Genomic DNA, 14765 nt, shown 5'->3' on the forward strand with positions numbered 1-14765 from the left:
TGGGTGGGTGGGTGTTTTGCTGCCTCCTACTACAAGGAATGTTAAAACAGGTTTAAGTGTTTCCAGTTGTTTCACTGTCTAGTGGTTGGAGGCCTGATGAAAGGAGATTTATAACACTTATGGTTGTGGTAGCTTGTCAAAACTTTCCTTTCATGCAGATGACAAAGGTCAGTGCTATGGGAGCTGAACTCTTTTCTTGAGAAAAGCACCTTTTCTTCTGACAGCTGCGTACACCTGTGACTGAACAATAGCTGGGAAGATGCTCTCTACAAATTCACAAAGCAGCTTGTAGTAGTAAGGGAAGAAAGGTTATTTACACAGTAATTATAAAGACAGTGGATATAGCTGAGGGCCATGGTACCATTTCCTTTGCAATAGATTCAGTTCTTCATCATTTTACCTTATAAAAATGTCCCTTCTAGGAAGAAACACCCCCTTCTCCGTGGATCTAATTGGTATTTTTTACATTTTTGAAGGGCAACTCTTGAAATTCCTTATGTTTCTTCTAATGGCTTTTCAGTGTTGATTCACACTTTCCTTTTTTGTTTTAGTGTGGAAGAGTGAAATTCCAGCAAGGCTGACTTAGTGAAAACTGAATTAGTGTTGATGGCTGGAGAGAAATGTAACTTGATCTTCTGTCTCCAGTGCTTGAATCAGGAACTGAAATAATTGTTCTAAGACCCTGGCTGAGTTGCCAGAAAATGGAGCGGTGCTTCTGCCAGATAGTCACCGCAGAAGTGCCAGACATTCCTCCCCTCTTTGAGCTTGCGAGTGTGTGTATTTGAGAAAAAAAATACACACGGGCAGCAGGGGACTGAAATGCTTTTCTCTCTGAGATGCTTGCTGGGTGTGCAGTGCGGTGCTGTGGGCAGCGCCCGTAGGGTATCAGTGTGTGATGACTGGAAAGGGTTGTATATGCACAAGGACTTGAGCCCAGGAGTTTTTTCCCTGATTTATTCTGTTGAGCAGTGGCATTAGTCACTCTGTCATAGGGCTCGACAGAGGATATGAGGTAAAGCCACCAGAAACAGGACTGAAGGGCACATCACACAGCAAGAGAATCTAGTTCAGTCCCTGAAGAAGTCATGGCTCACTGGAAGAGATGATGTTGTCTGCCAACTACTAAGCCCAACTGCACCGGTTAATGATTCGTGCTTTTAATTGAAACCATTGTGCACTACTATAGCACTGCCTTGTGGGAGCTGCTGGTGCAATAAATCTTGATTTTTCCATATTAGAAAGCTGTGTTCTTTGGGGATTTTAAAAAGTCTCGGGCTTTTTTTTGCTTCCCCCCCCCCCTTTATGTTGCTATAGCTACTATAATTTTTGTTAACAAAAGCAGTAAGAAATAGTTTGCTGTGATTACTTTATGTTATTGTGATTCTAGTATAGCTGCCAATATTCTCTGTCCTTTCTCCTCTCCCCTCTTTTTTTCACCCCTAGAGTCAATTCTCTGAAGAAACTGCAGGAGTCTGGGAACTGCTAGTCTCCTGCAGTCACTGCAGAGCTCTGCGTGTGTGTGGGATGAGGCTTCTACTCATGAATTGGGGACTCAAAAACCTTGAGTCTGGATTTGAGTTTGTGCTTGTGTATTGAATGAGTAGCTAGCTACCCAGAGTTTGGACACTTCCCACACTCGTAGAGTTGTACCTGCTTTGCAGGACAGCAAGAGCTTCTCTTTCAGTAAAGCTCACATCAGGTGACCACAGTATCATAGATCCCTTTTTCTTGAACTGTGTTTAGGAAAATTCAAAGTTTGTTCCATGAGGAAAACTTCAGGCATAGAGTGAAAACATCCCTTAGCATGAGGAAAGATAGGCTGCTTGCTCTGGGGAACACAGAATGCGTTTCCCAGTGTGGAGGGAAAGAAGAGCGTATTTCTGTTATCTCCTGGTGTTTCTTACTGCCTTTTTTTTCTTCTAAAAATATCTTCTCTTAAATTCCTTGTTTCCCACCTGTTTTTCTGACACAGTATGTTATCTACCCTTTATCTCATCCTTGTTCTACCAGTCTGCAACTCTTCTGATGTTTGGTCCTCCTCCCTCCTCCCTGTTTCTTCTTTAGTGTGCTTTCTCTGTTTCAGTGACATGGCTAGGAGGGAGGTTGAGGTTCACCCATTTTGATGGCACCATGCTTCCCTCCCATGTTTCATTTCTGTCCAGTCATCTGAGGTGAGAGATGGAGCTTAGTCAGGCAGGGCATGGACCATACTGTCTGTCAGCCTGCTCACACCATGACTATGGCTTATTGTCCTGGGAGCACAGGGAGCCTGGTTTTATTTGTTTTGGCTTAGAACGTGGAGTGTCTGAAGGAGAGGGAGGCAGGAGCAAAGAGGTTCATAAACATGAAGGGGATCAGAGTCAGAAAACCACTGTGCACAAGACAGGTGCTCATTGCCCCAGGAGATGCCAGTTTGCAGGAAGGCAGCTGTGGCAGACAGGAGAGGGTGATTTTGATGACTGCAGAAGCTGGTGAGGAATGGCTTGAGTCAGTTACTGATGTGTTTATCATTAGTGATAGCTGCATGTATGGGCCCCACTATGTTTCTGGAGAACTTGAACTTACAAAAGAACATGTCCTCACTGCTTTTGTGTGACCTAAGTCATAAAGTTACTCCTGGCTCACTGGTAGAGGAGTGGTCAAACCATGAATTTCTGAAGTAGCGTATGAAAAATAGGACCACTTCAGGGAAAATGGGTCACTCAGCCAGATGCCAGAATGGGGTTGATGGGGTTTACTCTCTGGCACTGAATTTGAGGATCTTGCCTCTAAGCAGTTTTCCTAAGGCCGCAAAAGAAATCCATGTCAAAGCTCAAACATACCTCAGAGCTCCTGCACTCTACAGATGTTGCTTTAAGTGCAAGAATGCAAGAACATAATTTCTAAATATAAACAGATATCTCTCTTGAAGGGTTCTTGCACAAATCCCTAATACAAACAACAGACTTGCTTGGCATCTCATTTGCTGCTGCTAATGCCTGTGTCCAGGATGACTTCTGTATGTACTTTGGATACAGGGAAATTAAGATCTTCTCTATGCCTTTCTACATATTCCCTGGGTGACTGCCAAGAGCAAAAGAGACAGACCCAAGGTTGTTCTCATCTCCTTGTACAAGCCAAGACAGTTTTGGCTAATATTTTCTACTTACATCCATGAGGTCTCTAGCCAGTTCCTCATCCTCCCAGGATGCTTTTATATTATCATATTGAGACAGTCCATCCAAATTAATAGTTGCTTCACTAGAAGTGTTAGCATTGGCATAGGTATCACGGACAGGACCTGCTTCCTGGAGATACTGACTTGGAACAGTAAGACAATTACTAGGACATAGTGATCTAAACAGAAGGAAATTCACAGGAACAACACATACCAGTTCTTGAACTTACTGAGGCAGTATTATCAGAAGATCTTCCACTCCTGCTTGAAACTTAAAAACACTTTGTGCCAATGTCAGATTTTCTTCTTCTTGTACCGATGAATTTAGTTTTCTTTTACTGCATGGTAATAGAAGTCAAAGGACTTTGCATATGACGGTATCAGTACTTGCCATCAGTTACTGCTGCTGAGGACCTCTATTTTTCAATGCTTCTGACACTCACGAAGCGTTCATTCCATATCCCTTCTCCAGCTGCTCCTTGCCACCTTTCTCTGAAGTTAGTGTTCCTGGTGACATCTGCATTGGCCAGGAGACTTGGTTATCCCCAGCCTGTCCTTTGCTGAATGTTCTTTACAGCCTTTTCTGGGAGCAGGACACTCTTTGGATCTCTACAGACTTGGGCCTTAAATGGTCTCAGATTTTCTCCTAATCCTGTTAGCTGTCTTGCCTGTTCCTTTCTGCTTAGCACTGTGGAAAGGCAGATACATACACTGGATGCTGATCCAGGGCTTTTCCTTTATTGATCTGACTTGAACAATGCAACCACTTTGTTTCTCTATTTACAGTCAGGGCCAGCATACTGAAGGTCACCTCATCTCTTAGCAAAGCATGCCTGAACCTGAATACTCTGCATGACAGAGAACCTAACTTGCCGCACTGGATTTGGGACTAGCATTTTATTCAATCCTTGTTTTATTTCTCATTTTACTGTTTTGTTTGCTTTTCCACTAAGATCTCCTATTTTTTTTTCTCCCTGCCCCCTCTCCACTGCAACACATCTTATCTTCCCTTTTTCCTTTCTTTTTTATGCCATTTCCTTTTTTGTTTTTTTTTGCCACTTACTCTGTCAGGGGAGGAGAGCCAGGATGAGATACAAATCTGTCCCTCCTCCCTCCCTGCCATCACCAACCATTTCTTTGGGTGGGTGTTGGAAGAAAAGTGTCTCCCTGGCCATCCCAGCCTTTGTTTGGCATCTTTCCTCCTCTGTCATCTTAGGAAGGGCTCTGCAGAAGGAGACTGAGACAAACATGCTAAAAGAAGTCTCGTGGCCTTCTGAAAATGGATTAAAATAGCACTACCAGCTGCAGTGGCCGAGCTGGCCGTTTAAGCCCTTCAGTCTGGCACCATTTTCCACATTGTCACAAATAGTCAGCGGCAAAATGAAAGTCCATTTCAAGGGTTTTCAGGCTTTGTGGCAACTTCACTGCTGTCTCTCTGGGTAGGGGAGAAGCAGCTCAAGTGTCTGTTTGTGCAGGCACTGGGAAGCCAAGTTATTAATTTATAGCTCAGTGCCTGCTCTGAGGTAATTCACTGGTTATATTCTTACTCCTAAGCATGCCTTTATACAAGGTAATTTGGAAAGTGTGTTACCCACCCTAAACATGCACTAAGAACATCTGCGTGGAGAGTTCTTGTGGAGTAATTAGGATACTGTAAATTTTCCTCTGCATACAGACAAGTTCTGACTTGTTTCTGCTTTATAGAGTACGAATTGAGAAATTAAAATTAAGGTAATTTGTCTACACTGGAAAGTTAATTCAGGTTTAAAGTACAGTATAATAGAGATCTTGTTAAGCCAAACTCTGTGGCTGAGTGTGCTTCAGACATTCCTGGGTAGCACAGCTTGCTTCTAGAAAAGATCTCCATACACAGAAGTAGTCAGGAAATAGCTTAACTAGCATAACTCAAGCCATTTACCCAGTGACTCATAAAAAATGTATGACAAAATGAATCCCGAATCCCCCTCTCTCAAGTCTCTACACAGCTGCATCAAGATTCCCCTTCCCCCCATCATGTATTATTAAAACCTTGTATGAGGCATATAACAGCTATTAATTCTGCAGTTTGTGCTCTGGAGGTGCTCTGAGTGGGAGCCACGTGTGTCTGGCAGGAAGGGAGGGAGGTGTGCTAGCAACACCGGGGCCAGCAGCTTGCTCTGTGCTAGGCTGTGACCTGTGTTTTGCCTCGCATGATGCTCTATGGATCAAACCCTACAGTAGTTGCAAAGTCGGGAAGCTTCTCAGCTGTCCGGCAGACTCAGTCAGCCTTGGGGTGAGGAAAGTTCAATCATCAGTGTGTCAGCTCAACAGGGGAGTTCCTTTCAAGATTTACGAAGACTTGCAGCTTGGTTTGTTCCCTTTGTGCCTCCCCTGCAGCCCATGCTCCCAGGCAGTCTGTACTAAGCAGTGAACTGTGCTTGGAATTGTATTGTGATGTTTTTAGGAACTGGTGACACCCTGTGGGAAATACCGAAGGACAGGTTTTTTTTTTTCTCATTTCTCATATTCTTTGTAATGCAAAAAAAAAATAATGAAAAAGAACCTTTGTTCCTTAAAGCTAATCTACTCTTGTTCCTTAGCAAACTTATAATCTGTTGTGTCACAAGAAACAATTCATTATTGTGCAAATGATGTTGATGTTGCAATTAGAGGACTATGACTTTATTGAGGAATAAGCAACAAGAGCAGGTGAGCTCCTGCGACTTGAACGGGTGTTCTCATGCAAATATCCTGAGGATGAAGGGAAAGGACAAGGAAGAATAATACCAAGGAACTGTGATGCATGTTAGACACAATTTGTAAGTAAGCTGTTTTCATAGTGATGCCTGGTTATCATAGACATATCTGTGTTGCAAAGACAAAATATATGTGCCTCTGATTATTTTGTACAAAGCCTTTTTTGCAAAATGAGATTACTGAGGGCTTTCAGCAAACCAGGATTCATTAAGTTTATTATAGGGCTTGTTGAGAAGACTTACCAGACCGTGACTGACCCTCAAGTGCAGCAGAAGGAAACCAGAAGTCACTTTTTTGTAGTGAAGTCTGATCCAGATCTGAGATGCACATGTTTTGCTTGCTGAAGCCAAATGAGAGTAAATGCAGATACTTTGCATCTAAACCCAAATATTGTGTATGAAATCTAAGAGGTTTTGTCACATAAAATACATGAGTTTCTGCTGCATTCATGTCAAGGGAGAAGATACCTTGGTGAACGTTGTCTCTTTTTGTTCTCAAAAACTTAAACACAAAAATAGCTTTTGTTTTTGCAAGGCCATAATTGTATTTTATACGCTGTAGGAGCATATACATTTAGAATGATGTCCACAATTACAAAGATTTCTGTCTTAAATAGAAAGCATGCAAATTTAGTTTGAAGTAACACGTATTTTGAAGGCATTTAAAAGGTGTGTTTCCCTTACAGTCCAGAAGAACCTAAATGAATGTCTGAAAATCAGCATTCTCAACAGAAAAAAAAACCCTTCCGACTTTTGATTTTCAGATGAATCAGTTCCCTGAACCAGACAGCTGTATGAAGGATGTGGTGAGAATGTGTGACTAGTGTAGGCATGAGGAAACAAGACCGTAGCATTTCAGATGGACATCAGTTTTAAGGGCAGTATTGACGGTGTGTTTCCTGACTGGCTAAAGCCATGTGAGTTCACACTGCCACCAAAACATAGTTAAGTTTCCTCTGAGCTTATAATAATACCAGGGAATTGTATTGTTAAGTATTGTGAACTGTTTCTACTCTGGTTTCTCAAGTCAAGATAGTTAAGCTGGAACTAGTCAATGTACTTTTTAAAATACAAACCTTTTCTTTGACCTGCACAGGAAAATACTAACTTCTGATTCAATAGCAGCAATGTACTTTTTAATATCTCTTTCTTGCTTTCCTGGGCAGCAGTCAATTTATTCCAGTTTGATTTATCAATAAATGTAAACTTGTTATATTCAGTGAGAGCTCTTTAAGCACTCATTTAGCACAAGTGAGTCAGTAGAAGTCATAGTGAAGTTACTTCTCTGCTGGTACAGCAATAGCTGTAATTTATCTAAATTGGAAGTCTTGTATGGGCTACTAGGTGAAAAGTAGCTGTTGGTGACTTTACTAGATGTGGCACAAATCGATACCTCTTTCCTCTATGGAGAAAGGAAGAAAATTTCAGAACAAAGGTTGGATTCAGACCAGCTTCTTCAGCTGAGGTACAATTGCAGTGATGTAAGAGTGCAAAGCACAAACCAACTTCTATTCGTTCGATTTAATACTGAAGCAAGCAAGATTAAGCAAACACCCTGAGCACCAGAGAGCTCCCATAATTATATTCAGAAGTTTTTCCAATACAATATGCTCTTCATAGTCTGAGAAGCATGGTCACCCTAGTATTCATGAAAATTCCTTCATAAAAGACAAGTGAATCTGCATAGTAGCACGGTCTCTTTGATTTTCACGTTGTTTTCCTTTCATTTTGAAACTGCAATTGGCAGAGCAGCGCCAAAGGTAATAGAAGAGCTTAGTGCTGAGTTCTTACGCTTGGACACAGGTTTTGGACTGCAGCGTGTTTCAAGTGAGGTCTGTTCTCTCCACCAGGTACTGCCTATTTTCAGTTCAAGGGAAAAAAAAAAGCTTGATGGAAGATAAATGTATGATTGCAATGACAGCCAAGTCCACCACCATTGTTGGTTAAACTAGGAAATTTTTGTGGGAAATGAACTTGTTACCTAACTGTGAAAACCTAGCAGAGAGACTGTTCACTGACTTGATTGGAAACAGGCTGTCTGTGGATTGTTGAGAGGGAAACTTTGGATGAGATTGTGGAGTTAATACCAGTTAAGATCTGTGCCTATTGCCGTGTCATAAAGATGAGAAGTTTGAAACTGTTTTCCTTTGGCTCTGTTATCCACAAACATTGTCACTTGTTCTCAATCAGGGGCTTGGATATACAGAGCTGTGTGAATAGCTTGATCTTGTTTTCTCACTTAGAGATTACACTAGTGTAACATGGCTCAGGCATCTACACATGACTGGTAGCACAAGGTCTGTTTCTCCAGTCTTTAGGACTAGCCTTGTAGGCAGTTAATTCTCATGTCTTGCAAGAAGCCAGTTGATGTGATCATAGTTAGGCTATCGGTGTGCTGTAGGCTAAACTTGGGATGAGATAGTTGATTTAATACTTTGAGTATCTCCATGCCAAGTCCTTGCTGAGCAGGTCATTTAGCTCTTTATGTTAGTTTTTCTGGTATTGCATGGCTAAATTTACAGGGGCCCAGTTTAGAGAACAGGTATACCTGATAAAAGCACGTAGTTCTTATAAAAATATTCTTTGGAGTCTCTATAGAAGCTCTCTCAAGGCAGAAATCTTCAGAGATTCTGTTGGACTTTTCAGTTCATCAGAACGGATGTTGTTCTGGGAGGACATAATTATCTGTTTTACTGGAAGGGAATAGGCAAATTGCCACAAAGCTAAGTTTAGCTATATAACACCTCTTGAAATGGGGGCAAGATTACCTTTAAGCACGCAGAAAAGCATACTGTTTTAAACTAACTTCTCAATGTTTAGAGACATTCTGCTGCAGCTACTGTCAAAGAGAAAAATAAGTAGACTAAATCAGTTATTATTAATAATATATTTCTGAGAGTTTGTCTTTATTACAAGGTACTTTTTCAAAAGCATGAGTTTGTCTTAGCAGACTGTAGCTCTTCCCTGTAATGCCTTCCTGTTATGTCTCCAGGTCTCTGCCTGGTGGGGCAGACCAAAGCAGTAATATTTCCCCATATTTTCCAGGTCCCATATTAGTGGAATTTCAATAGGAAAATTGGCTGCCTTAAAGGCTTCAGAACATATGCAGATCTCAATAATCCAAACTATACCTTGCAAATTATATTGCAAATTATATTGATTGCAGTACAGAGTGGTTCAGTGTAGGACAGTTAAGTGTAGGTTAATCTTTGCAACATATGAGACAATAAGGACTTTACATACAGCCAACTGTCATGACAAACCTCTCTCAAAAAATAAAAGCAGAAGTCCAGAGCAGAGAAGTCTTATGAACATGTTCAACATCCTTGCTGGATGTAATTTTCTTTATAGAATTGGCACCAGTGTTAGTGATAATGCCAGGAGAGGCCTCGGAAGCCTACATTCAGAGGCTCCTTTCTCAAATCATTAGAAACCCTGCATATATTCTTTGTTGACACCTTCCTAATTTCATCTGCTCTGTGCTGTCGCCTGGGTCCCAGCGAATGCCTGGCTGGAGGGCTGGAGCCATGTAGGTGTTGCCTTCTGTTGGTGCAAGTTCGGTGTTCATTAGTAAGCAGCAGAATGTGGATGATTCTTCATTAAGCTGCCAGATAAACAGTGCTAGTGTTCCTGATGCTCAGAAAACCAACATGCTCTAAGGACTTTTTATTGGAACTCTATATTTAATGGAAAATGTGCTTTAGAAATGAGTGCAGAAAATGGAGTGCAATGAATCTAATTAAGACAAGTAGGGAAAAGGACTATATGGATAGGAAGAGATATTGAGCATGGTATTAAAGCCAACAAAAAACCTCCCAACAAACAAAAAATTATGCATCTCTTGAACTGAAGAAATTTTAATCGAAAAGCCCTCTTCTGCTCCCATTATTTTAACAAAATAGAAGATGTCATGATTCAAATCATGAAAATGTTTTCTCTAAAAACATCTGTTGATTTATGACATATAAAAGACATCTGAGCCTTGACATGAATAATGTTATTCACCTTCCACAGAAGGAGCGGAGGGAATTGGTTCTTGCAGTGCAGTAACTGATGGATACGTTGTGTGTAAGAAAGTAGAAGGTTTTCTTGAGACCTTAGGAGGCTCTGGAATAGTACAAAAAAAGAGCACTTTTGATTGCTGTGGCTTTTCAGGTGCTCCAAGCCTAGCTCTAGCCTTGAGCCACTTGTGAATGGGAGTGGGCTGAGGAACAACTTGCACTGTAGTGGGACTGAGAGTGGGTCCTTCCAAAGTGTTGGGATGCTTTAGAAAATTAAGAATAATTTTAAACCGCAGTGCGGAGAGCATAGGGTTTACGCCTCCCCTGCTAACACCTGTTAATGGAATTAAAGATTCAGTGATGCTGTAAGGTTCACTAGCACAAAGTGTCTTGGTTTTTTAGTGCCCCATCTGTCCATAAAAAAGCTCCAGGCCACACTTTCATTTCGAAGTGGAAGAAAACCTTTAAGAGGAGGGGACATGGTTCATAAGGAATGTTCTGTCATCAGGGCTTCCTGAAATTATAAAAATCTGTTAGGAAATATCTGCATTGCAGCAGCCATTTTCAGTCATGATGGCGAACCTTGCCTGGCCTCATGTTGCCATCACACCATTTTTTATATTTGTCTGTTGTCTTTGCTCTTTGATTGTGCCGAATGGTTTGTGGAGGTTTTAGACAAAATTATTGTAATAATGAAGAAGGTCCAGATTCTACCATCTGGGCTCATTAAATTACCAATTTAAGAGTTGTCCTAGTGAAATTACTGAGACTGTGCCTGGAGTAAAGCACAAATTACAGTTAAGTAAGGGTTTCTGAGTAATTCTTTACATTTACAAATAAAACAGAATTCTGCATTGTTAGGCAAAGGGAAGCTACGTGGTTAACGGAATCTGTGAAATGACTATTTTTGGATTTGTTTTTAACAGTATGTCACAATACTTGAGAGATTTTGGTTTTCATTGCTTTGTGAAGAATAATTTGCAAATACTGTGATGGAGAATGTTCTCACACAAACCCAAGGGATAAGATTCTTACCGTACAATGATTCATATAAACTTACAGGGCTGTCAGACTTGTCTTGAAAGTTCTGAAATAACTTGCTACATGACCATAAAAATCTAGTTCAGTTTTTTTTTTTCTGTCTCCATTTTTGTTTTGGGGTGGCTTTTTTGTTTTGGTATCATGCCCTTGCTTCCAGGCACCTCTGTAAATTGCCAATTGACTATTTTTCTGCCATGCGCAGGTTATTTGGATTTTCTCTGCGTATGCTGGGATGATACCAGCATCACCTGCAGTAAAACATTAGTGCAAAATAAGCATTAAAGAAAAATTGCACAGAAAAGACAGTTGGTATCACTATATGTACCAGACTCTCAACTGAAACACACTTATGTTGCTAAATTTTATATGTCTTGTGAAATTGCCTTTTAAAACTCAGTTCCTCTTTTGCTGAAAACAAACCAGTTTGGCCTATTTGACATTTAAGTTAGCGTTGAAATGTGAGGTTTTAAATAACCACTTTTAAAAACTGACCAAATGATTTTTTAGCAAGCTTTGATATACAATACGTGTACTTCTGTGCCACATTTATATCTCTTGTTTTTCTCGCCTTAATTGTGAATAAGTGATTGACAGATTTCACACAGTAGTAGTAGTGAACTGGTGACTGGAAAACATTAAGAAGGCTGCTGGCTCCCTGTGGAATGTACGGTCTTAGAAAGCTTGGCCAGCATCAGCGGGTTTCCTTTCTTGTCCCAAGCAAGACCTTTTCCAGTCGGAACAGGCAGTTCTTCAACAGTCCTGTTATCTTGCTAATATAACACTAACAGTGAGATGCTGGAGGAATCTGGGGAGTTTCAGTGTAGAAAAAAATGTTACCAACTGGGGAAAAAATCTCTACTTAATCTGGGAAAATTGATACACACAAGATAATTGGAGACAGACAAGTAGACCTGGAATCTCTGGTCAGCGTGACTGACTCTGCCTCTGGAGCTGCAACCTGCAGGAGATTTTCTGACCTTATTTGTAGTAGAACTATTTGGAATAAAGTGGTTTATAGAACATCCTCTTCACCACGATGGGTCTGTTAGTACAAGGATTTTGTGTGTTGTCCGTACCCAGCTCACTTTTCAGCATCACATTACAGTTGGCTTCTCGGGCAGTCTGGACTTACTGTGGGTTTGAGTAAACAAGAAGTTTTGTAATAGTCCTTATTGTTGCATTAGCTCTGCCATTAATGGTCGTAAAACTTGGTAGTTCTGGTCAGACCCTGGGTGGCAGTGCTGCAAACAGTGGTAGATATTTCAGCCTATAAACTAAGGAGCATCTCAAAAACCACTCAGAGCACATGCCAGGAGAGCTGCAGCATCCTTGATAAATAACTCCTACAGCATCAGGTGGACTAAGTACCGTTCCATTTCTCTCACAAGGGACTCTGCTGGCATTTTAGAAGTTGTACCATGACATGAAAATACATTTCTCCCTTATTTTGTAAAATATTTCTCAAGCGATTACAATGATGGAGGAAATTGCCATTAAGAGCTGCCCTCTATACCAGAGAAACATGGTCTATAGTCATCAGAGGTGCATAATGTTAGAGGTTACTACTTTTGCATCCTTAGGATTATGTCCTGTCCTATATCCATATCATCATATTCTCCCTTTAGTTGCAGCACAACGTTCCTATTAAGATAATGGGATGAAGGCGAAATAAATCCTGGTACTGGACTGTTTCTTTGTTGGTATGTGGCAGCGTTACAAAAGTAAAGCCCATCTTTTGGGTGCTTAACTGGATGTGCAGGTGTCCTGGTTTTACCATGGCTGAAATGAAATTTATAGTTTTTGGGTTGTTACCCACTTACTAGGAAGTAATTAGGAATTAGTAATGATTCTTTATATTATCAGAGGTCAAGTATCCCAAGACAGTTTGACTTAAAGAATCTTGGGGCCAAGAGAGTAAACCATTTGTAGATATTCTTGTATCACAAACAGATTTGACAATTGTACTCAACATATTTGCTATTGAATATATTTGACCATTAGAAAATATTTCCATAATAGAGCTTCATTTAAAAATTGAGAATAGTTTCTTTGTTTCTTGGAATAGCTTCTGTGTGGTCAAAATGCCAGCCATAGCTATGATATCTGCAATTATCACCCAGTGCAGTTACTGGGTTCCCCATGTATGCTGATGGATGGAAGAACCATACCAAACCCGTGATATTTTGTGAACTTTGTATCAAGCTCTGTTCATCAGACATGCCAGAACCTAATTCCTGTAAGATATCTGCCTTTGTAGCACTGGGGTCTGATCTGATAAACTTGGCTGTGGATGTGAAAGAGCAGCAGTAGAGAGGTAGGTTTATTTTTTCAGGATTGTAACTAGACTGACTGCATTTTATTGAATGAAAAGTGGCCCAGAGTTCTGCCTTTACACAGCATAGTGCTTCTCGCAGTCCTGAAGTTTAATTGTCATTTGGGCTTATTGAAGCTTAATTGACTTTTCTTCTCACAGATATCCACATTTCTAGAAAGCAGAAATGACCATGACTGCCAACAAGAATGCCAGTGTCAACAGCAGAGCTGGAGGGAGTAAAGTGCCTCAGGACACTCTGGATAGGTAAGTGGTGAACTGCAGGCTTTGTAGATTCTGAGAAAGGTTTGTCTGTGTTTGGAACAAAATCTCTGTTCAAAGGTAAGCGATCTCTGTTCTAACACAGAGAGTTTTGCTGGGCTAAGAGCAGTTTTTGTAGGGATTGGAGGAACTGAGGTATGAGAAAAGGTCTGCTTCTGGCATATTTCTGTCAAGCTATTGCTGCTCGCCAGCTGGTTATGATGAAAGTGGTTGCAAGGAAGGGCCTGCGGGGTTTGGGCTAAATTTCTTGGCCATATGACTGCATGCCAGCTTTTGTCTGTTGCCAGTCTCCAGTTTGTATTTTGTATTGGATTCTATCACGTTTTCTCTGCTATCTGCTGTGACAGACAGTGGGCAGAAACTGCCTGCTGTTAAAGGTCGGGCAGAGTATGTGAAAGGACTGAATGTAAAGTACAGGGTTCATCTCTGTTGCTTTACTCATTTGTCCTCCTTTCTGTAGCATTAAAGTACTTTATTGTATCATTCACAGCTGGGGGAAAACTGTAGCCAAGGACACCTTAAATCCCCAAGCCTGGAAATCCAGAGGGAATTGGTCTGTTTAGAGTGGACCAGAAAACAGTGTGCTTGCAAATTTGTGCATGTTTACTTGTGGCTAAGAAACACTATCCCAATAAAGTTCCAGTCCACCAGAAGGCTGTGGTGCAACTGCACACAGTGGTGCAGATGCATGTAAATAACAGATACCTTTCACTCATGAATTAGTACAGTGAAACGGCAAGAAGTTTAGAGTCAGTTATTGCTCCCTTGTCCTTCAGTTTACACTCATCAAAGGCGGTGTTTTGCGGACGTTTTCTTTGGGCAACTCTGCTTTGGAATATTGCTTTGGTATGCAAGTAAACAACTCACCTGCAGCCAACAAGTTCAGATGTCTGTGTCAGACGGAGTCTTGCTCTCAGCCGCAGCCTTCACAGAGTAATGCTGAGTGATTCAGCCCGTGGCCTTCACACAGGGTAAGCCCACCAGCTGCTCTCGTTCTGGGACTGACAGTTGTGCAAAACCCACACTTAAATCTGCAGTCCCCCTCGGGCAGCCTTGGTATGCTTTGACTGGGAAGGTTTAGGCAGCCACTGGATTAAAGAACCTTTATAAATTAATCATTTGAACACAAAAGCAAATCTCTAGACTTGAGATGTCATCTTAGTGAGGTGAGCAGACAGCCACACAAACTGTGCAGGGTCTTTTTTCAAATGCAGAGTGTCTGTTGACACATCTCTCTC

The 14765-nt window shown here is 41.1% G+C and overlaps 1 protein-coding gene across 4 annotated transcripts in view; it reads left to right on the forward strand.

Annotated features, from left to right (window-relative positions):
• Nucleotides 1-14765, forward strand: part of ST5 (suppression of tumorigenicity 5) — a 142307-nt gene that overhangs the window by 25423 nt on the left and 102119 nt on the right. For all 4 annotated transcript variants that reach the window (XM_026850461.1, XM_026850463.1, XM_026850460.1 and 1 more), the window contains exon 2: nt 13408-13512. In XM_026850461.1, the coding sequence (XP_026706262.1) occupies nt 13433-13512 (80 nt within the window). In that variant the 5' untranslated portion in view covers nt 13408-13432. The remainder of the gene's footprint in view (nt 1-13407; nt 13513-14765) is intronic.

The sequence above is a fragment of the Athene cunicularia genome, assembly GCF_003259725.1.
Source record: "Athene cunicularia isolate RWA chromosome 5 unlocalized genomic scaffold, athCun1 chr5_part2, whole genome shotgun sequence".
NCBI lineage: Eukaryota > Metazoa > Chordata > Aves > Strigiformes > Strigidae > Athene > Athene cunicularia.